We start from the raw sequence: 17,108 nt of genomic DNA, 5'->3' as shown, positions 1-17,108 counted from the left end.
TACACTGAGTGCTTAAACAATTGTCACCTTGTTAGATACAGGAAATGCAAAAATCTTAAAAGGCAAGTGCCATGAAATGTAACTGTTAAATTGCTAACCTTATATCAAATTACAATGTTTTAAACTAAATGTTAACGTTGTTTTGTGCCCTTTAAATATGAGTCATTCGCCGCTACGTTCGTTTTAGGGTGGACCCTAGGGAAGCCGCCACAATGTGAAAATATCAACAATCGGAACTGTAAATTTTGTGAATTCGATGCTATCGCTGGTAAGTTTTGACCTTATAACATATGACGTACTGAAAAATCATTAAATCATAACATAATTTTTGTAACGAAGCTACATGTGTAACTATAATGTTTGTATGTAATATAATCTTGACATTGCAATGTTTTTGAATCTTGTAGTCTGGCATGCTAAATTTTCCATGCGTATTCACCAGGTTTGTTTTCCTATCATTTTGTACGGCAAACTTCGAGAAACAAGCAAAAACAAATTAAGGACCGGATTGTTACACGTGCCATGTTTCACATAGATTTCAACGCTATACGTCACGATTATATTCATATTTATTTGCATAATGGATTAGGAAAATTATTTGTCCATAGCGATGAATGACAGGAACTTCATACCCATTACGAATGTAACTTGGTTCTAGAGGAAAATATAGATAAGGCAAATCATGACCTAATTATCATGATAATAATGAGAAAATTGCACGATTAACGGCAATACTATGTACTAGTTGAATGATGGAATATTCGTACTAGTGACGCATTTAGGTTAGATAAAATAGAGTATCATGATACATAGATTACACAGTACATTTCAACATAATTTGCATAATAAATGAAGAAATTCTACAATAGCTCCCTGAAGAGGGATCTGTGATTTGGAAAGAAAAGATAATGAATCCATATGAATAATGCGGATACGGATACACAGACTCGTTGGTAAATGATAGAGATATTTGTGACATATGCAAGTTATTCAGAAGTGAGTATTTAAAGTCATATATCATGCAAATTAGGTGTTTAACTAATAACGATAATGATGATTTATGCAAATAAGGACCTTATCTGCACAGGAAATGAGAAACATTTACAATACGTAAGATGTTACGTACGTAAGGGTTAACATCATTTGGCGAAGCTGTGAATACGTAAAAGAACCTCTAGTGCCCGTCATAGAATTCATAACCACATAGCGTTTCAAGTGACGCAGAATCTTTGTTTTTCTTTGAAGCAATCTGCCCGCCCAACCCCTGTGGAAACGGTGACCACAACGTCTTTGCTCCGGGTAGCAACAGCTATCATTGGTGTGAGTGTTGGACGGGTTGGAAGGGAGCCTACTGCAATGAAAGTAAGTCTCTGTACATTATCACTTTGTGTGTTTGTGTGTGTGTGTGTGTGTTTGTTTGTTTGTTTGTGATAACTTGAGAAGACCGGCATGGATTGTCTTGATATTTGGTATGCTGGTAGGTCTTTGTAGGACCTCGAGATGATGAGTTTTCTGGTCTCCTAGCGGCTTGTTATGGTACTGCAGCTGAATGGTTTTGCTATCTCGTCTTCTGAACATGGATATCTGTTCGGCTCGGTGAGAAGTGACCTAAGTTTTGGCCCTCTGGTAGTTTGTTCTGGAACAGGTTTTTTGTCAAAATATTTCAAAGAGGATAGCTGAAGATGACTTTGCGTAATTACTAAATAGGTAGCTAAGCCAGAGAATATGCAAATAGAATGCAAATTATGCAAACTAGGACTACCTTTGCATGATTAATGAGGACGTTGTATCATAGCAGTGTTTTCAATTGTATTCAACTATGATTAAGTCATAATTATTTCCCCAAGAAGTACAATAAGGCCGCAATACTACGCTCTTGACAATTGCAAGTTGCTAAAGTAATGACGTAATAGATGTACGATCCAAACTTTCATACTTTTTTAGTCTCAAAATTTCGTACCATGGCGTGCTACACCTATTTTGTCAATCCCACACTAACTTGTGTTCTTTTCATTCTTTTAAAAGCCATGGTCCCGGCTTGTGGTTTGGTGTCACCGTGTAATATAATGTGTCCGTATCAACACCTTATACACTATTTCATGCATGATTTGCACAACATTGATAGAACTTTACTCTTTAACGTGGGTTGTTTGCACTAAGGGTGTTTAACATTCTAGTCCTTAATATGATATGGTATTCAGAAAGTAATAGCGCAACAGGCAAAATAGTAAAGAAAGACAAGAAATCGGGGACAGAAGCTAGTAAAAATACGTTGATGGATCGATCAATCAGCTATCAACAGTGTTTGTTTGAAATAGGACTGTTTCATATAAATCATTCACATACGATGATGGCAGATTAGGTTGACACGTAGATTTCAAATTAATTGCATGAGTTAAACTCGAGTCGTACAATGTGGTTCAGTACAGGTATAAAATCATCACACCGCTCCTGTCGTTGTGTGCTCTGCTTACTACAGGTACCCGACAAGCAACAGCAACAAAACGAATGAACGTAGCAGATAACTATCAGAATTTGTCATTTATGCGTAACGGTATCTGATATCAACGTAAATATATTTCTTCATATCACTTTCCAGCTACCATGATTTCCACGATGAGATCAACAACGAAGGCAGCAACAGAAAAGATAACATCAACAGCAAAGTTAACAACGCATGCAGTGCCAACGTCAAAACTTACAACAGCACGGTCGCCATCAACAACGAAACCAACAACACAATCGTCATCAACAACTAAACCAAGAACTCAATCGCAATTAACAACAAAACCAATAACACAATCATTAACAACAAAACCAACAACACAATCGTCGTCAACAACAAAACCAACAACTCAATCGCAATTAACAACAAAACCAACAACACAATCGTCAACAACAAAACCAACAACTCAATCGCAATTAACAACAAAACCAACAACACAATCATTAACAAGAAAGCCAACAACACAATCGTCATCAACAATGAAAGTTATAACTAAATCGCCATCAAAAACAAAACCAACGACACAATCGCCATCAACAACAAAACTAACAACACAATCGTCAACAACAAAACCAGCAACAGAGTCTTCATCAACTAAAAGACTAACAACAAAATCGCCATCAACAACGAAACAAACAATAGCACAATCACAATCAACAAAACCAACAACGCAGTCATTATCAACTACAAAACTAATAACACAATCGCCATCAACAACGAAACCAACAGCACAGTGGCCATCAACAGCAACAAAAACAAAAGCAGCACAATCGCCATCGACAAAACTATTAACATCACAGTTACCATTGACAACACATTCACCAGCACATTGTCTAAGCCAAATAAGGAGAAACATCAACTGGCCACAAACAGTCCGAGGAAAAGTGTCCATACAACATTGTCCCAACGGTGCAATTGGTAAGCTATGTGCTGGTATTTGTCATAGCATACGTGTTAATTTCTAGCATGTGTCTGCTGGATCAAGCTCTCAGCCTAATATCAACTGAATGTTGAGTATAAGTACTATCATACAATCGAAAAAAAAAAACGGTGTCAAAGGGTTATCATGATACTGTGTAATGATATTTTTGCCGAAATCTAATAGACGATGGTTGTATGTATATGCAACATTAAATGATTATCTATGATATCAATGACATTCATGATACCAACTTTTTTGTATAAAGATTTTTTTTAATCAATCAAATCAAGTATTCTCTACTCAAGGTCATACCTACTTTAAGGATCATAAATGTAGCTTTGCAACCTCTTGCATCCTACTAAAACAAGCAATATTGTATCTCGTTCACCTCTGACACAGCTCGATTAGGTCCTTGCAAATCGATTCTCACACAACTTCTTAGTTTTATCCCTTTTTGTATTAAGTAGTAAAATCTGACCAAACACAAAATTCAATCCACAGCCCGATGGAAATGTAGTGAAATGGGAACCTGGGATGGTACACCTGACGTTAACAACTGTGTATCATTCTGGCTGCAGAATATTGTGAGTGTGACAGCTGCCTGATATATATATTACGATATAAATACAACTTAACACACCTCGTAAAATATACCAAGAACTTTTGCATTGGACGTGAATACTGCTATTTTCTATTGTTTCGCTTTTGTTATTGTTGTCTACATGCTGTCAGATAACGCTTGGTCGTATGAATCTAACCATATTAGCATGAATATTATGTTAGCATAAAGGTTCATCTGTGTAGGCAGTTAATACATACTACAGAGCTAAAACATCAAAAGACTGCAAGTAGACTGTCAAAATTCAAGTTACAAAATGCCCTAGGTCAGCAATTATTGTTCATATGTTCCAAGAATTTTAGACCGCCCGTCGTCTCATCTCTGTGGCAGCTGCAATGAGCCGCAATGAACGCGATGGTCCAAATTTCCTGTCAGCTTTGGCCAATTGCTGCTTAAGGCTGATTTGTGTTGGAACAAGGTTTTTACTCTGTAACTTATATCGATATGTTTAGAATTATGTTAAGTCATTGTGTTATCGTTAGGCTTTGCTAGTTATGGTTACCTTCACAGAAGGGTAACCATATTGTTTTTGCTCGTTTCCTCTTCCTCTTCTTCCTCTTCTTCTCCGCACAAATAGGGTCAACGACCTGAAACAGACGGCTGTCACCATGGTTACTGGTAAACATTGTGGTGTTCCATTACATAATGTAGCAACACGCATCTTAGTCCTCTTCTCCCCACAGATAGGGTCAACGACCTGAACCAGACGGTTCTCACCATGGTTACTGGTAAACATTGTGGTGTTCGATTACATAATGTAGCAACAAGCTTTAGAGGGGGCTGCTCACCATATATTCAATGTGTTTGAGTTAAAGAATGAACAGAGCAGTAGTTTGTAAGGTAACCATAGTGTATTTGCTGGCAAATGTTACATCTCTAGTTTAACTATTCTTTATACCATATAGGCGTTGCTGGGGTAGAGCTACATTAGATCAAACTATTACAAATATTTCGCTGTTACAATGTTCATAATTTTATAGACTGAAGCAAGAGGTCCTGCAGAAGGCATTCTTTCCAACATAGCAGATCATCTAGAAAGGGAAGATACCATATACGGTGGAGATGTCAGCGAATCTATAAAACTGCTCAGTTCCTTAATAGAGGTACAGGAACTACAACTAAACAACCTTTCTCAAGAGGCGGCGAATGCTGTAGTATCCGATTTTACCAATGTAGGTTCACAGTGCTTTACCATAAGAATATTGTTTTTCGTACAGATTAGCACTGAATGAAATAGATAATTTTTGTTTGTTCAAAATCATGTTGTTCAAAATATACCCATTTTGAAGATTAAATATCTATAGTAACATTTATCATTTTTGTATAACAGACGCTGATGAGATGTGTAAATGCTCTCCTGCGAGGCAATAATGTTACGGGCGCTGCTTGGTCCGACATCCCCCTGGTAAGTTTTTTTCCAAATTGAAGACTGCCTGCCATTCTTGATATCTGTTTGACCACATATCGCATGATGTCTAATAGTAACACATACTAATCCTAGCCAATCTTCTGACATTCTATATTTGCAGGATCGTCGGTCTGATGTGGCCTCAGGTATCATGAATAGTACAGAGAAGGCGGGGTTTCTCTTCGCCAGAACAGTGCCCAATAAAACCCTCTCAATCGTCATGGACAACGTTGGTAAGTTGTAAAACATACACATTTGCTATGCAATCAGGGGTAGAAACTGAACAAACTAGCTTCCTGATTGATGTTGATACTGATTTTGTTACATTTATTTGCCAATGAGGCTGTTATTACTATTATTTTGAATATTACTTATATTTACAAGTAGTCCATTTCTGTTTTCCACCTTTACTTATTGTTTTGGATCCGTGGCTTATGTTCATTTTCCTGTACTTTGATTTTCTCTTGTTTGTATTATGTGTTGTTCATTTTGTAAAATGCAATATACATAAAAAAACTAGCTTCCTGATGTCTTGATTGATTGTTTTGTATATCGTGTCATCCTTAACGCGTAGTGATGGGCATCGGTACCACATCTGACGGAGGGTCTACTTTCCCGGACCTGACAAACGTAAGCGCTTCCTCCGGCTGGGCCAACGTGAACGACGGTATCACAATCCCGGAATCTCAAGACGCCGTCGTGTCCGTACTCTACAACTCTCTGGGGCAGTATCTTCAACCCAATCGGACAGAGAGAGCTGTCAACTCTCGGGTCATCTCGGCAACGCTGGTGAACCGAAACTCTTCTTATGACGCCAAGGTTGCCGACAATGTCACCATCGTTCTGGAACATACGAATAAGGTAACACTGTACATTTAGTTTGACTATTTGTAGACCTGTTTTGGATATTATTGCAATTCAATGATTCAATGCACTGGATGACCTATTGAAAATAAGTTGAGATGAATGTGGAAATGATCTAATTGCTTTCCAGACCGGAAACAAGTCATCGTGTGTTTTCTGGGATTTTCATATTGGGTAAGTATTGCGCATACATTTTGTATAACATTCATACATAAGTCTGTCTGATCGACTATTTTTGCACATTTGTTGAACGTGCTAAATTGTTGCTTAAAAATGAGCTTCTAGACGGTTTAATTGATATCTGCGTAATTTATAACGTAAAAAGATTCATTACATCATTTATCTGTTTTGAAAATCAATTGTCTTCGCTGTCTCAGGAACTGGTCAGATAAGGGATGTACAGCGGACACAACAGACATGACCCGCACGGTCTGTGTGTGTGACCATCTTACCAGCTTTGCTATTCTCGTGGATGTAACAGGTCAACAGGTGCGTATTGGAAAATGATAACTTCTAAAACGGCTTTGAAGTGTAAATGTGAGCGATGTTGGAAGACATTTTTATCTGCAACTTGGTTCCAAATATTCATCAAGCAATAGTAACATGGATTTAGATTTCTGACCACTTTTGTTACTTCACCTTTTGTATACATATGCAATACATGACAGTGGATTCTGTTGACTCTTCCAGCATTCCTTCGCCTTGAGTGTCATCACCTACATCGGCTGCATCATCTCCATCGTCTGTCTGTTCTTCTGTATTTGCGCTTTTCTTGGATTTAGGTGACTAGCTTCCCTTCTATGGAGTCTTTTCAACTTTACGTAGGAATTATCTCTGAGATGAAATCACTCTAAGATTACTATGAGATACCGATACAACAGCATGTCATGGGCAAATGTCACCAGTAGCCGCCATCTTGTTTCAGACGAGTCCGTTGCATCCGAACCATCATCCACGCAAACCTGTGCATCTGCCTGTTGGCTGCTGAGATTGTCTTTCTCGCTGCGGTCGACAAAACGGAAAATAAGGTAAATTATAACCATGTGCTGGTCCCTCTAGACGCTTTGTTTTGTATCACTATTACTTGGTACTGAAACATCCTCCTCATCATCATCATTTGTGATACAGTTGAACCCCTTTATACATTGAACCTTTTTTAGCGGTACAAATGTCACTTCTTTGATTAATTTGCTGTTTGTCAATAGATCGCTTGTGATGTGATCGCCATCATACTTCACTACCTGTTCCTGGCCGTCTTCACCTGGATGTGTGTGGAAGGAGTGGAACTGTACGTCTTACTGGTCAAGGTCTTCAACTTGAAAACCAAGAGATTGCTGTACTACCACCTGGTCGGCTACGGTACTGCTTACGTTTACGTTTAGTGTTGACGAATACAAATGTTCGGATATTGTAGATATGCATGCCATCCGCAAAATGTTGATCTTTTATTCTCGTTTCCAATTGGAAATGCACATGTTGATCTAGAAATAAAAGACTGTTAGAATATGATATCATGATCTCCTACACTACCAAAAGTTTATTTTGGCATCAAATCTGACAGAAATACAACAAATGTACGAAAGTCGTGTACACCATATGTATAGTTTTTGGTACTTCGCATTGCTCTAGATCTGTCACCTTTCTTAGCGCAATATTGGTATCGCATATCTGTGTTATGATAGGACTGCATGTTAACTAAGTTGGTCTGTCTTTAGGAATACCAGCAATAGTGGTCGGTGTCTCAGCTGCCATCAATTATGGGCTTAGCCTGGACGGATATGGAAGACGCGAAGACACGGATGATGGAGACAAACGGAAATAGTAATGCTTTCAATTTTTTATATACCATCAGCGAAAATCTTTTCGTGTTAAGAAAAACCGTCACAAGATCTTTATGTCGACAACATTTTAGAGTCCATTCCGAGTCACCGCGAGGGTTTTATAATAATATTTGTAATCATTTTCAAAAATTTCTAATAAAAGAATATCTGACTGACAATAGTTTTAGATTTTTCTAAAAGATCAAATACAAAAATATGAATTTATTTTAATTTAATTAGATAATTTAAACATATTTTGAAAGTAACTGCACAAAAACCTCTTTATTTGTAATAGTTTCGAACATCTATGTGATTATTTAACTTTTAGAAATATTAACAGAAAATGGTAGAAAATGGTTAACAATGGTAGAATGGTGATTGCCCCCATAAAAGTAGGTGCTAATCTGGCCCTTCTGTCTGCCTTTGTACATCTTTAGACTTCACTGCAGGACACTGTTGGGTCCTTTGTGGAAAGCATTCTTCCCTAAACTTCGTAAGGATGTGTGAATTACTTTCTTCCAAGCCCTCTGACCTATTTATAGAGATGTTACAAATAATGGTAGAAAATGGTAAGAAATTGTAAATAATTGTAAATAATGGTAGAATGCTGTTACCATTATTTAGAAACCATTGTAAATATCATATTCTACATCATGAATATTTCTTAAGTTGTAGAAAACTTGAGAAATATTTATAAAGTTGAAATCACATTCAAAATATTTCAAAAGTATCAAATCTCTTACGAAAATAATAACAATAACTTGAAAATAGTTCTAAATTATGACAATAACAACCCTCGCGGTGACTTGGAATGGACTCTATCATGCTGCTTAATTTAATTTTTGGTAAATATATTGAGTTTTATTGCAATTTTCAATACATGTTTGATTTTCCCCTCAGCTGCTGGTTGTCAGTTGAGAGTAACTTCATCTGGAGCTTCGTGGGTCCGATGCTATTAGTCATTCTGGTAAATTCCGATCTCAGTTTGATTACAAGATGAGCTTATACGTATACAAGCAACACGTCACTTTTATTATGAAACATTTTCTTGCGTACAGTTGTCATTTATAGTTTTGTGTTTCCCTATCCCCACATTAATTTGTATGATATCATGATGATATGTATTTCCAGGTGAACCTGGGATTCCTGGCTCTAACCTTGAAGACGATCTACAAACAGAGACTACATGAGAAACCCGACCAACAGGGAACAAAATTCAAGTAAAATAAGGATTTTGCTATCATATGTCAGTAAAATGACATCATTTTCAAAACTCAAGAGAACCAACTAAGTTTGCGGAAAAGATTGGGCCCAAAATTAGGATTTCTTACGTCGATGTCGATCATTGATCGCGGTAAATTTCGTGTATATTTTGCCATTGTTATGACAAGCGCCTGCTCATGGTTTTGTGATTGATTTATGGTGTTTTGTAATTTTCTTTTGTGTGCAGTGTATTACAAATAGTTGGAATCCATATACTTACCATATTCATTACATACTTCACAATTGATGTACGTTGCACAAGCTTGATTTTAATATTGACACCAATGTGCTACAATTTTCAGGTCTTGGGTCCGCGTGTCCATTGCCTTGGTGTGTATTTTGGGTCTCACCTGGGTGTTCGGTGTGCTGTACATCAACAGGGAAACCTTAGTGTTTGCTTACGTCTTCACCATCATCAACTCCTTTCAGGTATGTGTTTATAATCAAGTGGTTCTTTCTAGGAATTGAAACAACTTTGTTGACGTAGCTCTTGATATAGTTTGCAGAACAAAATCTGTTCATAACAAGGTCTGGAGTTTGTTCATCAGTTTCTATTGATGGTATTTTATTGTAACTAAATAACTATCCAAAAGTTATATTTGAATTGAAAGCATCCTTTGGAAAAAAAACCTAAGCAATACCTTTTTGTAATTTCAGGGCCTGTTCATTTTCATATTTCACTGCCTGCTGAATGAGCATGTAAGTACCTTTTCTTTCATCCGTTAGGAAATTGACAATATGGAAGTTCTTAAATATGTAAATGATGGCGTACATTCCATTATCTAATTTCATCTAGAAAGCATTAGCACACTGGTTTAAGTTTACGTGGAGTTTTCTTTCTGTGCATACCATGAAAATAATTGATGGAGTAGAAGCCTCTGACACGTGCTGTCTGATTCTACTATTTTCAACATGGCTTCATTGAACCTTCTAGGTACAAGACGAAATGAAGCGCTGCTTTGGCAGATGTGAATGCTGTCCGAAGAAGAAGAAAGGACGGAAAGTGCCCAGGAAAGCCGGAGGGTCGCGTAGTCAACAGGAGGTAGGGAGATAGTGCTGACTCTTAGGGAACAATAGAGGGAAAACTGACTAATTCATCAACCATTCTGATAGGTTTTGCACACGTGACAAATCAGAGATGACAGACTTCACCTCCTTCACAAAATAAGCCCAAGATGTTATCACCCACATTGCTTTGCGGTTACCCATATTGCTTTGCGGGTACAAACTACCGGCCACACTGACAAGTACGTTAAGTACAATGGCAGATAGGCCAATGACATAATTTCATTTCCTTCGGTGAAATGACGAGACATTTACATGCAGCTTCTACAAATTACAAGTATAAACCTAGGCAATGTATTTGCTATTATAGCTACATGCCACTGATCAGAATCTGATTGAGCCTCACAGACACTGATTGATCTTTTCTAAATAATCTTTATGTTAATAACTTTGACAGAGTTGGCTGGGGGATTTCAAAGAAACAAGCCTCAGCACTTCAATGCAGACGACAATGAGCGACATGTCGTTGGACAACAGCACAGGCTTCGACAACATCGCGGATGAGGTTTATATCGTCGATAACCCCCTCTACAACACCGATGACGCGGGGTCAGTACACAACCAGCCAACCGACGAATGGACCAACCTTAGATATGGTTACAAGCGTAGAAATTCAAAGATTGCGCCTGAGAGTTTACCTTAGTGTCTACCATTGCGTTTAAACACTACTGAAGCAGTAGTATATAAAAGGAGATCTGTACAGAATTACATGTAACATTAGAACACGATTGAAATGTACGATGACAGGTGATCAGCAATATGACAGTACAATTTTAATGTGCTGAAACAACCTGAAATGTAATTCTAATACACATCAACGTTTCGTTCCAATCAGGAAGTAAACCATTTTGATAGCTATCTATCACGGCTAAATTGTACATTTTGTAAACAACACAGATAGCATATATATATATGTATGTGCAGATGAAGAAATTAATGATTAAGGTGCATAAAAAAATTGTGTAACGTTAAAAGGTTCTCACATGTTGGTAGTCTACCTTTGTTTTTTGCTGTATTACCTCTTTTAACGGTATGGATTTGTTGTCAATTTGTTTTGTAGCAAAGCGTAAACATCACTCACATGTTTACTTTCAAAGGATTAGAGACAGGAATATCTATTTTTTATTCAATTTATTTTATTTCATAGAAACCATCAGATTATAGTATATGAGACACATTTGTGCTACATGGTATGAATAGAAATGGGGAGGGTGATGGACACCAGATTAATGTTGTACGAAATCCGTGCTAATTTAGTTCCGACTTAGAAAGTCCATGGATGATGATGATGACTGGAATTCACTATTTTAGAGAACTACACAAAGCCCAATAGATCAAAATAAGACACTAATTATAATGTGAAGCATGTTGTATAAAGTAATGAAAGTTATCATTGTAGATCATATATGGACAACGGATATTGTAGATCATATATGGACAGCGGATACGACAGATGATAATACATATGCATGTGCGGCACATACTAGCAATTCAAGATTTGTGTGATGAGGGCAATCTTTATAGAGTTCACGTTTTGTATACCAATTTGAACAAGCATCGTACGTGTTCTAGGGTACAAATTTGCTGCAGTTCATCACTTTTTAGTCTATTCTGCAGATCTGATACCAATATGACCTTCACATTAAAGGCAGCTATCAAATGACATTGCATCCGTATTCCAAATCAACTATTTGGAGTTCATAGGTCACTCCTTAATGGCGTTCTGTTAATACCTAAATATAGACAGCTACGAAGCAGTGGGGCAGGTTGCACTTATGACCTCTAGAACGATGACCTTCTTTAGATAACCTGCACCAGGTGTGTCCACCATGACATAGAAAAATATTGTAAAAAAAAATCCTGCCTCGAAAAAAATGGCGGCTGTTGTCGTTCTCACATCTGTAACTTCAATTACTTCAATACTTCGACAGCAAATTTTCACACGAGATGACATTCATTCATGTACCAATTCAAGTATTCACAACGAATGCATCCTCTTGTTGTAGCAACCTACAAGCAGAAACATCTGGCGGACGGTAATCATTTGGCTGTTACTTTTCACTTTTGAAAGTTCACACGACACAGCGCTATTTGTGTATTAAGTACGAACAATTGACCCTCTTGTTGTTGCGAGGACTATACTATAGGGGCATCTGGTCCAACTGGTGGCACAGACGTCACCATGACGCGCGCTGTTCACAAGATAGCTGGAGGTGTAGCCATTTCTGGCGGACAAAGAGACAGCTCACAAAAACCAAATAGTTGTAGATACGATTTTAAGTGTGGTTGATCTGACGTGGATACCAGAAATAGCTCCCATTTTTCCTGTGGGAACGCTGGATGGTGCAAAGGATCTGAAGGAGTCAGTGAAAAGCGTGGATTTAGTGGATTTACGACCTAAGGTCTACTGGATCAAGTGGGATTATGGCAGCACATACTTGGATCGCCACGTTTGTAGCAGTTGTGTGTCTCTACTTAACACTCGAGGCCAACGCACAAAGTAAGCTGACATTTATGAAAAAAGTTATTTCTAGTCGGAATGTTCATGATTCGTATGTCTCTGATAAAGTTTGCTGTTGGTTTAAACGACATGTGACGACGAAATCTAGCTATGACCGTGCCGATACGTATTTGTTTAATATAATTAGTCCAAGTTCGTCAGGTTCCGACTGAAATGGACGCGTGGGAGGAGGCGAAACAACGTGCATGAATAAACTTTACTTTCAGAGGAAAATAGACTATTGAAGAATGGCTGCATGATAAAACCCACACGTTTGCTTCTTAGCTTATCCCCAGGCGGGGTCACTACACACAGCAGTTAAACTGACCTTGAAATGCGCGAGACAAAATAAAGGTTCAGACGTAGCTATTTCTTGCCTACATCGTGACAAAAAGTACGGATTAGGGTATGACCCTTTTCTGTGATGCATCATGTTTGATTTAGACGTGTTGAGATTTTTATTTCACTATGAAAGAATTCATTTCAGTATCCCTTGTACATTGATGCTTCTTCCTAAGTTTGGTTATTTCCGGGAGACTCTGTAAGAAACAAACCACGTGACCAAATAAAACAGTGGGCAGAAGTTATGTAATTATCAAGTTCAAACTGTCAAGCATGTGGTTGACGAACAAACATTTTAACTGGTGTCTTAGCTAGTGTTAGATCATGTATGAAGTATAGATGAAACAATGGCGTATGTGACATCTTGCTTTGTGCCTCGACTGCATGTACGAAGAAATGGCATTTTCCTTCCAGGAAGCTAATATCAAGACAATTGATTCTCTCATATTATATGCATGATCAGTTAGTTAGAGAAGAGGCAATATGATTACTTGAACATTAAGCCATCAAAGTGATGATGTTTAGTTATGAGGAATGCATACGTAGCTTTTAGAAAATACTTTATTGAAACTACTTACCTTGCATAAGTTCTCACACTGTCAACACTCTGTAATTGCACGAATTCACTGTGATTCAAAGGAAATGAAAATCATCAACTTTATATAAGAAGGCCACAGCATCAAGTTGGCTCCATATATATCCTGCCATTACTGCCAAATGTTAAATCCTTTCTTTTTCTCTCTCAGCAAACTCATTAAAATACACTCCTCATTGTCACATCTGTTTCCACACATTACCTTCTATCAACTGCCTGACAAGGATACATTTCAATTTTTCTAGGTTGCGTCAGCTGGACAGAATGGTTTGACGGCGACGACCCTGTCGGCACGGGAGACTGGGAACTTCTCCCGGGCCTCCAGAGGGAGTATCCGGGCCGGATATGTTCCAGCACCTCCCGCATCCAGGCCCGTGTCCGCGGCTCACGTGTGGAGGCATCATCGACAGGAGAGACGTTTGTGGTCCTCAACTCGCAAGAGGGCTTCGGGTGCAGGAACGACATGCAGAGTGACTGTCAGTGCCTGGATTATGAAGTTCGTTTTTGCTGCGCAGAGTCTGGTAGGAAAAATTCGATTCTATTTTCAGCCTTTTTAGATATCCAAGTGAGAGGATGAATAATTGTGTGAGATGGAGTGAGTAGAATACAGAAAAGATATTAGCAATTGAGTACACAACTGAAAGTGTGGACATTTCAATTCAATAGAATACTTCATAATCTTGTACATTTTCCAACATATGTTTTGTGTTTATGATCCAGCATCTTTCTCCCTTATTACTTTTCTCCTCCCTTACAGAATGGATTTCCCTTGAATAATTTGATTTTTCTTCCTGAAATAATTTCAAAACAGACTTCCAACGTGCAAAATATGTGTTATGATAAATGTTGACTCCCTGCCATGTACTAACTGGTTTAAGATATAATGCTAGATACTGTAAGTGCATTTAAGTTCGCGTGGTTTTAATTCCACGTTAGGGAGAAAATGGAGTGTTCGCGGTGGTTTTAAGTTTGCTTTTGACACAATAGTAGACAAGGGGGTAGGAGGGCAAAAAAATTCGCGGTGGTTTTAATTTCGAGGCGAACGTACAGCTTACCTCGAAAACTTCGAACATACCCCCCCTCCTCGAACATTTCTTCATTTACATTTCTGCATGTCATGAAAATACGTAACTGTCTCAAAGAAATATTCCAGAAGTTGTCTTAGATGGGTTTGTCTGGCTCTATATCAGTTAACAAGTGTTAGCCTTTCCTGGATAATTTGAGCTCAAAACTCTTCCATATCACCCAGGGGAATCTTCCAGTGACGTCACAGCTACAAGTCAAGACTCGACACAACAAGTTCAAACTGGTAAGGCCTACCGATGTTTACTGAAACTACATTTTCTTGTTGTTGTTCTGTTGTGGTTGCAACCATATTCCTATAAAAATGTCAACAAAGTAGAGATGATACTTACATTACTTAGTGAACCGAAAGGTATTATGCTGTCGGACTAGATTCTCAAGATGGCGCCTGACCTTTATAAACCATGACCTCTGTCAGATCCTCCCCCATAGATATGATCATATATCCAACGTTCAAAATGCATATATGGATATCCTCCAATACCTATGTGCCGTTTTGCAATATTCGAAGGCCTTTATGACTTATGTTTCAAGTAAAAAATTGAAAAATGATGTGAAATGCTGTAGTAATTGTTTTTTTGGGTGTATTCAATGATTTCTGTGTCAATTTTTTTAATACTGAGGACCTATAGTAATTACATTGTTACCCACTGATTTTTCTGAACTAAATCTACTCCAAATGAAATAGTTCTCATATAATCTTGAATAATAAAGCGACAGACTTTGATATGAAATCTTTACTTGCGAATACACTGTTTTGATTCGAAACTCAGGTCCAATTCCTAACAACAACACGTCAGTACAGTCTGCTTATATTATAGGTCATACTGTCAACCGCCTTTAATTAAGATGGATTCTCTTTTTTTCATCCTTTCCACTTTGTGGTGGATTCAAATATACAAATACACATCCCTCCTCCTTATTCAGTAGGTCGCTATAACGACAGTGGCGCCTGGGTTGGATTCAACGCTAGCTGGTATATTTTCTCCGGGAATACAAGGGTGTCTTGGGACGACGCCAACCGCAATTGTCAAAACCTATCAGCGAATCTGGTCAGTATACAGTCACTGGAAGAGCAGAGTTTCATCAATGGTGAGTACAAGAACCAATCAGGAGCCCCGGTTTACGATTAAATCAAATACATTGAGTAGTTTATTTCAATTGGTTAAAGAGTTTCTCATCAGTTGAGATCGCTTTAACTTTCCACCAGAGCTTGATGTACTGAAAAGGATGTATTGCCATGAGGAATCATATATAGTCATAGTACATTAATAGAATGCTAGAATATCTTTTAATATATACCCATTATAACGTTTACTTGTATATACTTCTAAGAAATGATTGTAAGACTGTCATGTAAATAATGGCGCGTTGTATGACTTTAAAAGCTTACCTTTTTATCATCTTACAGATTTCATAATGCGTATAACAAGCATTGGTGCAGGAAACTGTACATCAGAGCAGAACAACACAATGTATTGTGATCCATGTACGTATTAATCGACTTAATTACCTAGCATGCATATGAGTATCAAAAACATGGATATAGAGTATTCTAGATTTTAGATATGGTCGTAGGTATATGTGTAGCTATTAGACATCAGCTTGCTAATTTAGTCGATGTACGTAAAAATAATGCCTCAAAGGCCTTACGCTAGTATTGGACCTCGCCCAGTCTAGCTCTTTTATCAATATCAGATATTTTGCCGCTTGTTGTAAGATTTAGCTAACAGAAGAAGATGGAATCCCAGACTTTGTTTCTGGAACCAACCGCACTCAATTGAAATAGGATTTAAAGTATCATAAATTGCTAAAACGTTAAACTACACCTTTCTTATTTACTTGCAGATGAAAATATAACGATTGGGCTTGTATGCAGACGAGATCCTGCCTCCTGTTCTTGGAGTGACGGCTCGAAATTGGTAAGAAAACGTTCTTACGTGCTCAAAAACAAATTTTTAACCAAGTAAATACATTTGCTTTTAATTCTAGAAATGTTGCAATTGTATCGTTTGTTTACACTCTAATGAACCGATCCCAAAGCCCCGTCCATAACATAAAGATGCAAATATTTGACCGACATGCAGTAATTCTCTCATTGGTCGTTCCGATAATTTCCAT

At 37.8% G+C, this 17,108-nt stretch overlaps 2 protein-coding genes across 2 annotated transcripts; both read left to right on the top strand.

The window, feature by feature from the left end:
- Positions 1-1,229: 1,229 nt before the first annotated feature.
- Positions 1,230-12,135, top strand: LOC136432786 (adhesion G protein-coupled receptor L3-like). The gene is made up of 20 exons (XM_066424280.1): positions 1,230-1,362; positions 2,026-2,070; positions 2,600-3,424; positions 3,930-4,012; positions 5,028-5,219; positions 5,378-5,452; positions 5,577-5,688; positions 6,030-6,316; positions 6,450-6,493; positions 6,697-6,808; positions 7,010-7,101; positions 7,245-7,347; positions 7,525-7,678; positions 8,035-8,140; positions 9,040-9,106; positions 9,271-9,359; positions 9,705-9,831; positions 10,060-10,101; positions 10,337-10,444; positions 10,865-12,135. The coding sequence occupies exons 2-20, from the start codon at positions 2,028-2,030 to the stop codon at positions 11,108-11,110; spliced, it is 2,907 nt and encodes a 968-aa protein (XP_066280377.1). The 5' UTR covers positions 1,230-1,362; positions 2,026-2,027; the 3' UTR covers positions 11,111-12,135.
- Positions 12,136-12,891: 756 nt separating this feature from the next.
- On the top strand, positions 12,892-17,042 carry LOC136434197 (uncharacterized). The gene is made up of 7 exons (XM_066426965.1): positions 12,892-12,967; positions 14,150-14,425; positions 15,154-15,213; positions 15,915-16,079; positions 16,399-16,476; positions 16,836-16,909; positions 17,031-17,042. Exons 1-7 carry the CDS (start codon positions 12,892-12,894, stop codon positions 17,040-17,042), a joined length of 741 nt encoding a protein of 246 aa, XP_066283062.1.
- Positions 17,043-17,108: the final 66 nt, after the last annotated feature.

The sequence above is a fragment of the Branchiostoma lanceolatum genome, chromosome 4, assembly GCF_035083965.1.
Source record: "Branchiostoma lanceolatum isolate klBraLanc5 chromosome 4, klBraLanc5.hap2, whole genome shotgun sequence".
Lineage (NCBI taxonomy): Eukaryota > Metazoa > Chordata > Leptocardii > Amphioxiformes > Branchiostomatidae > Branchiostoma > Branchiostoma lanceolatum.
This window is presented reverse-complemented; position numbering and strand designations above follow the sequence as displayed.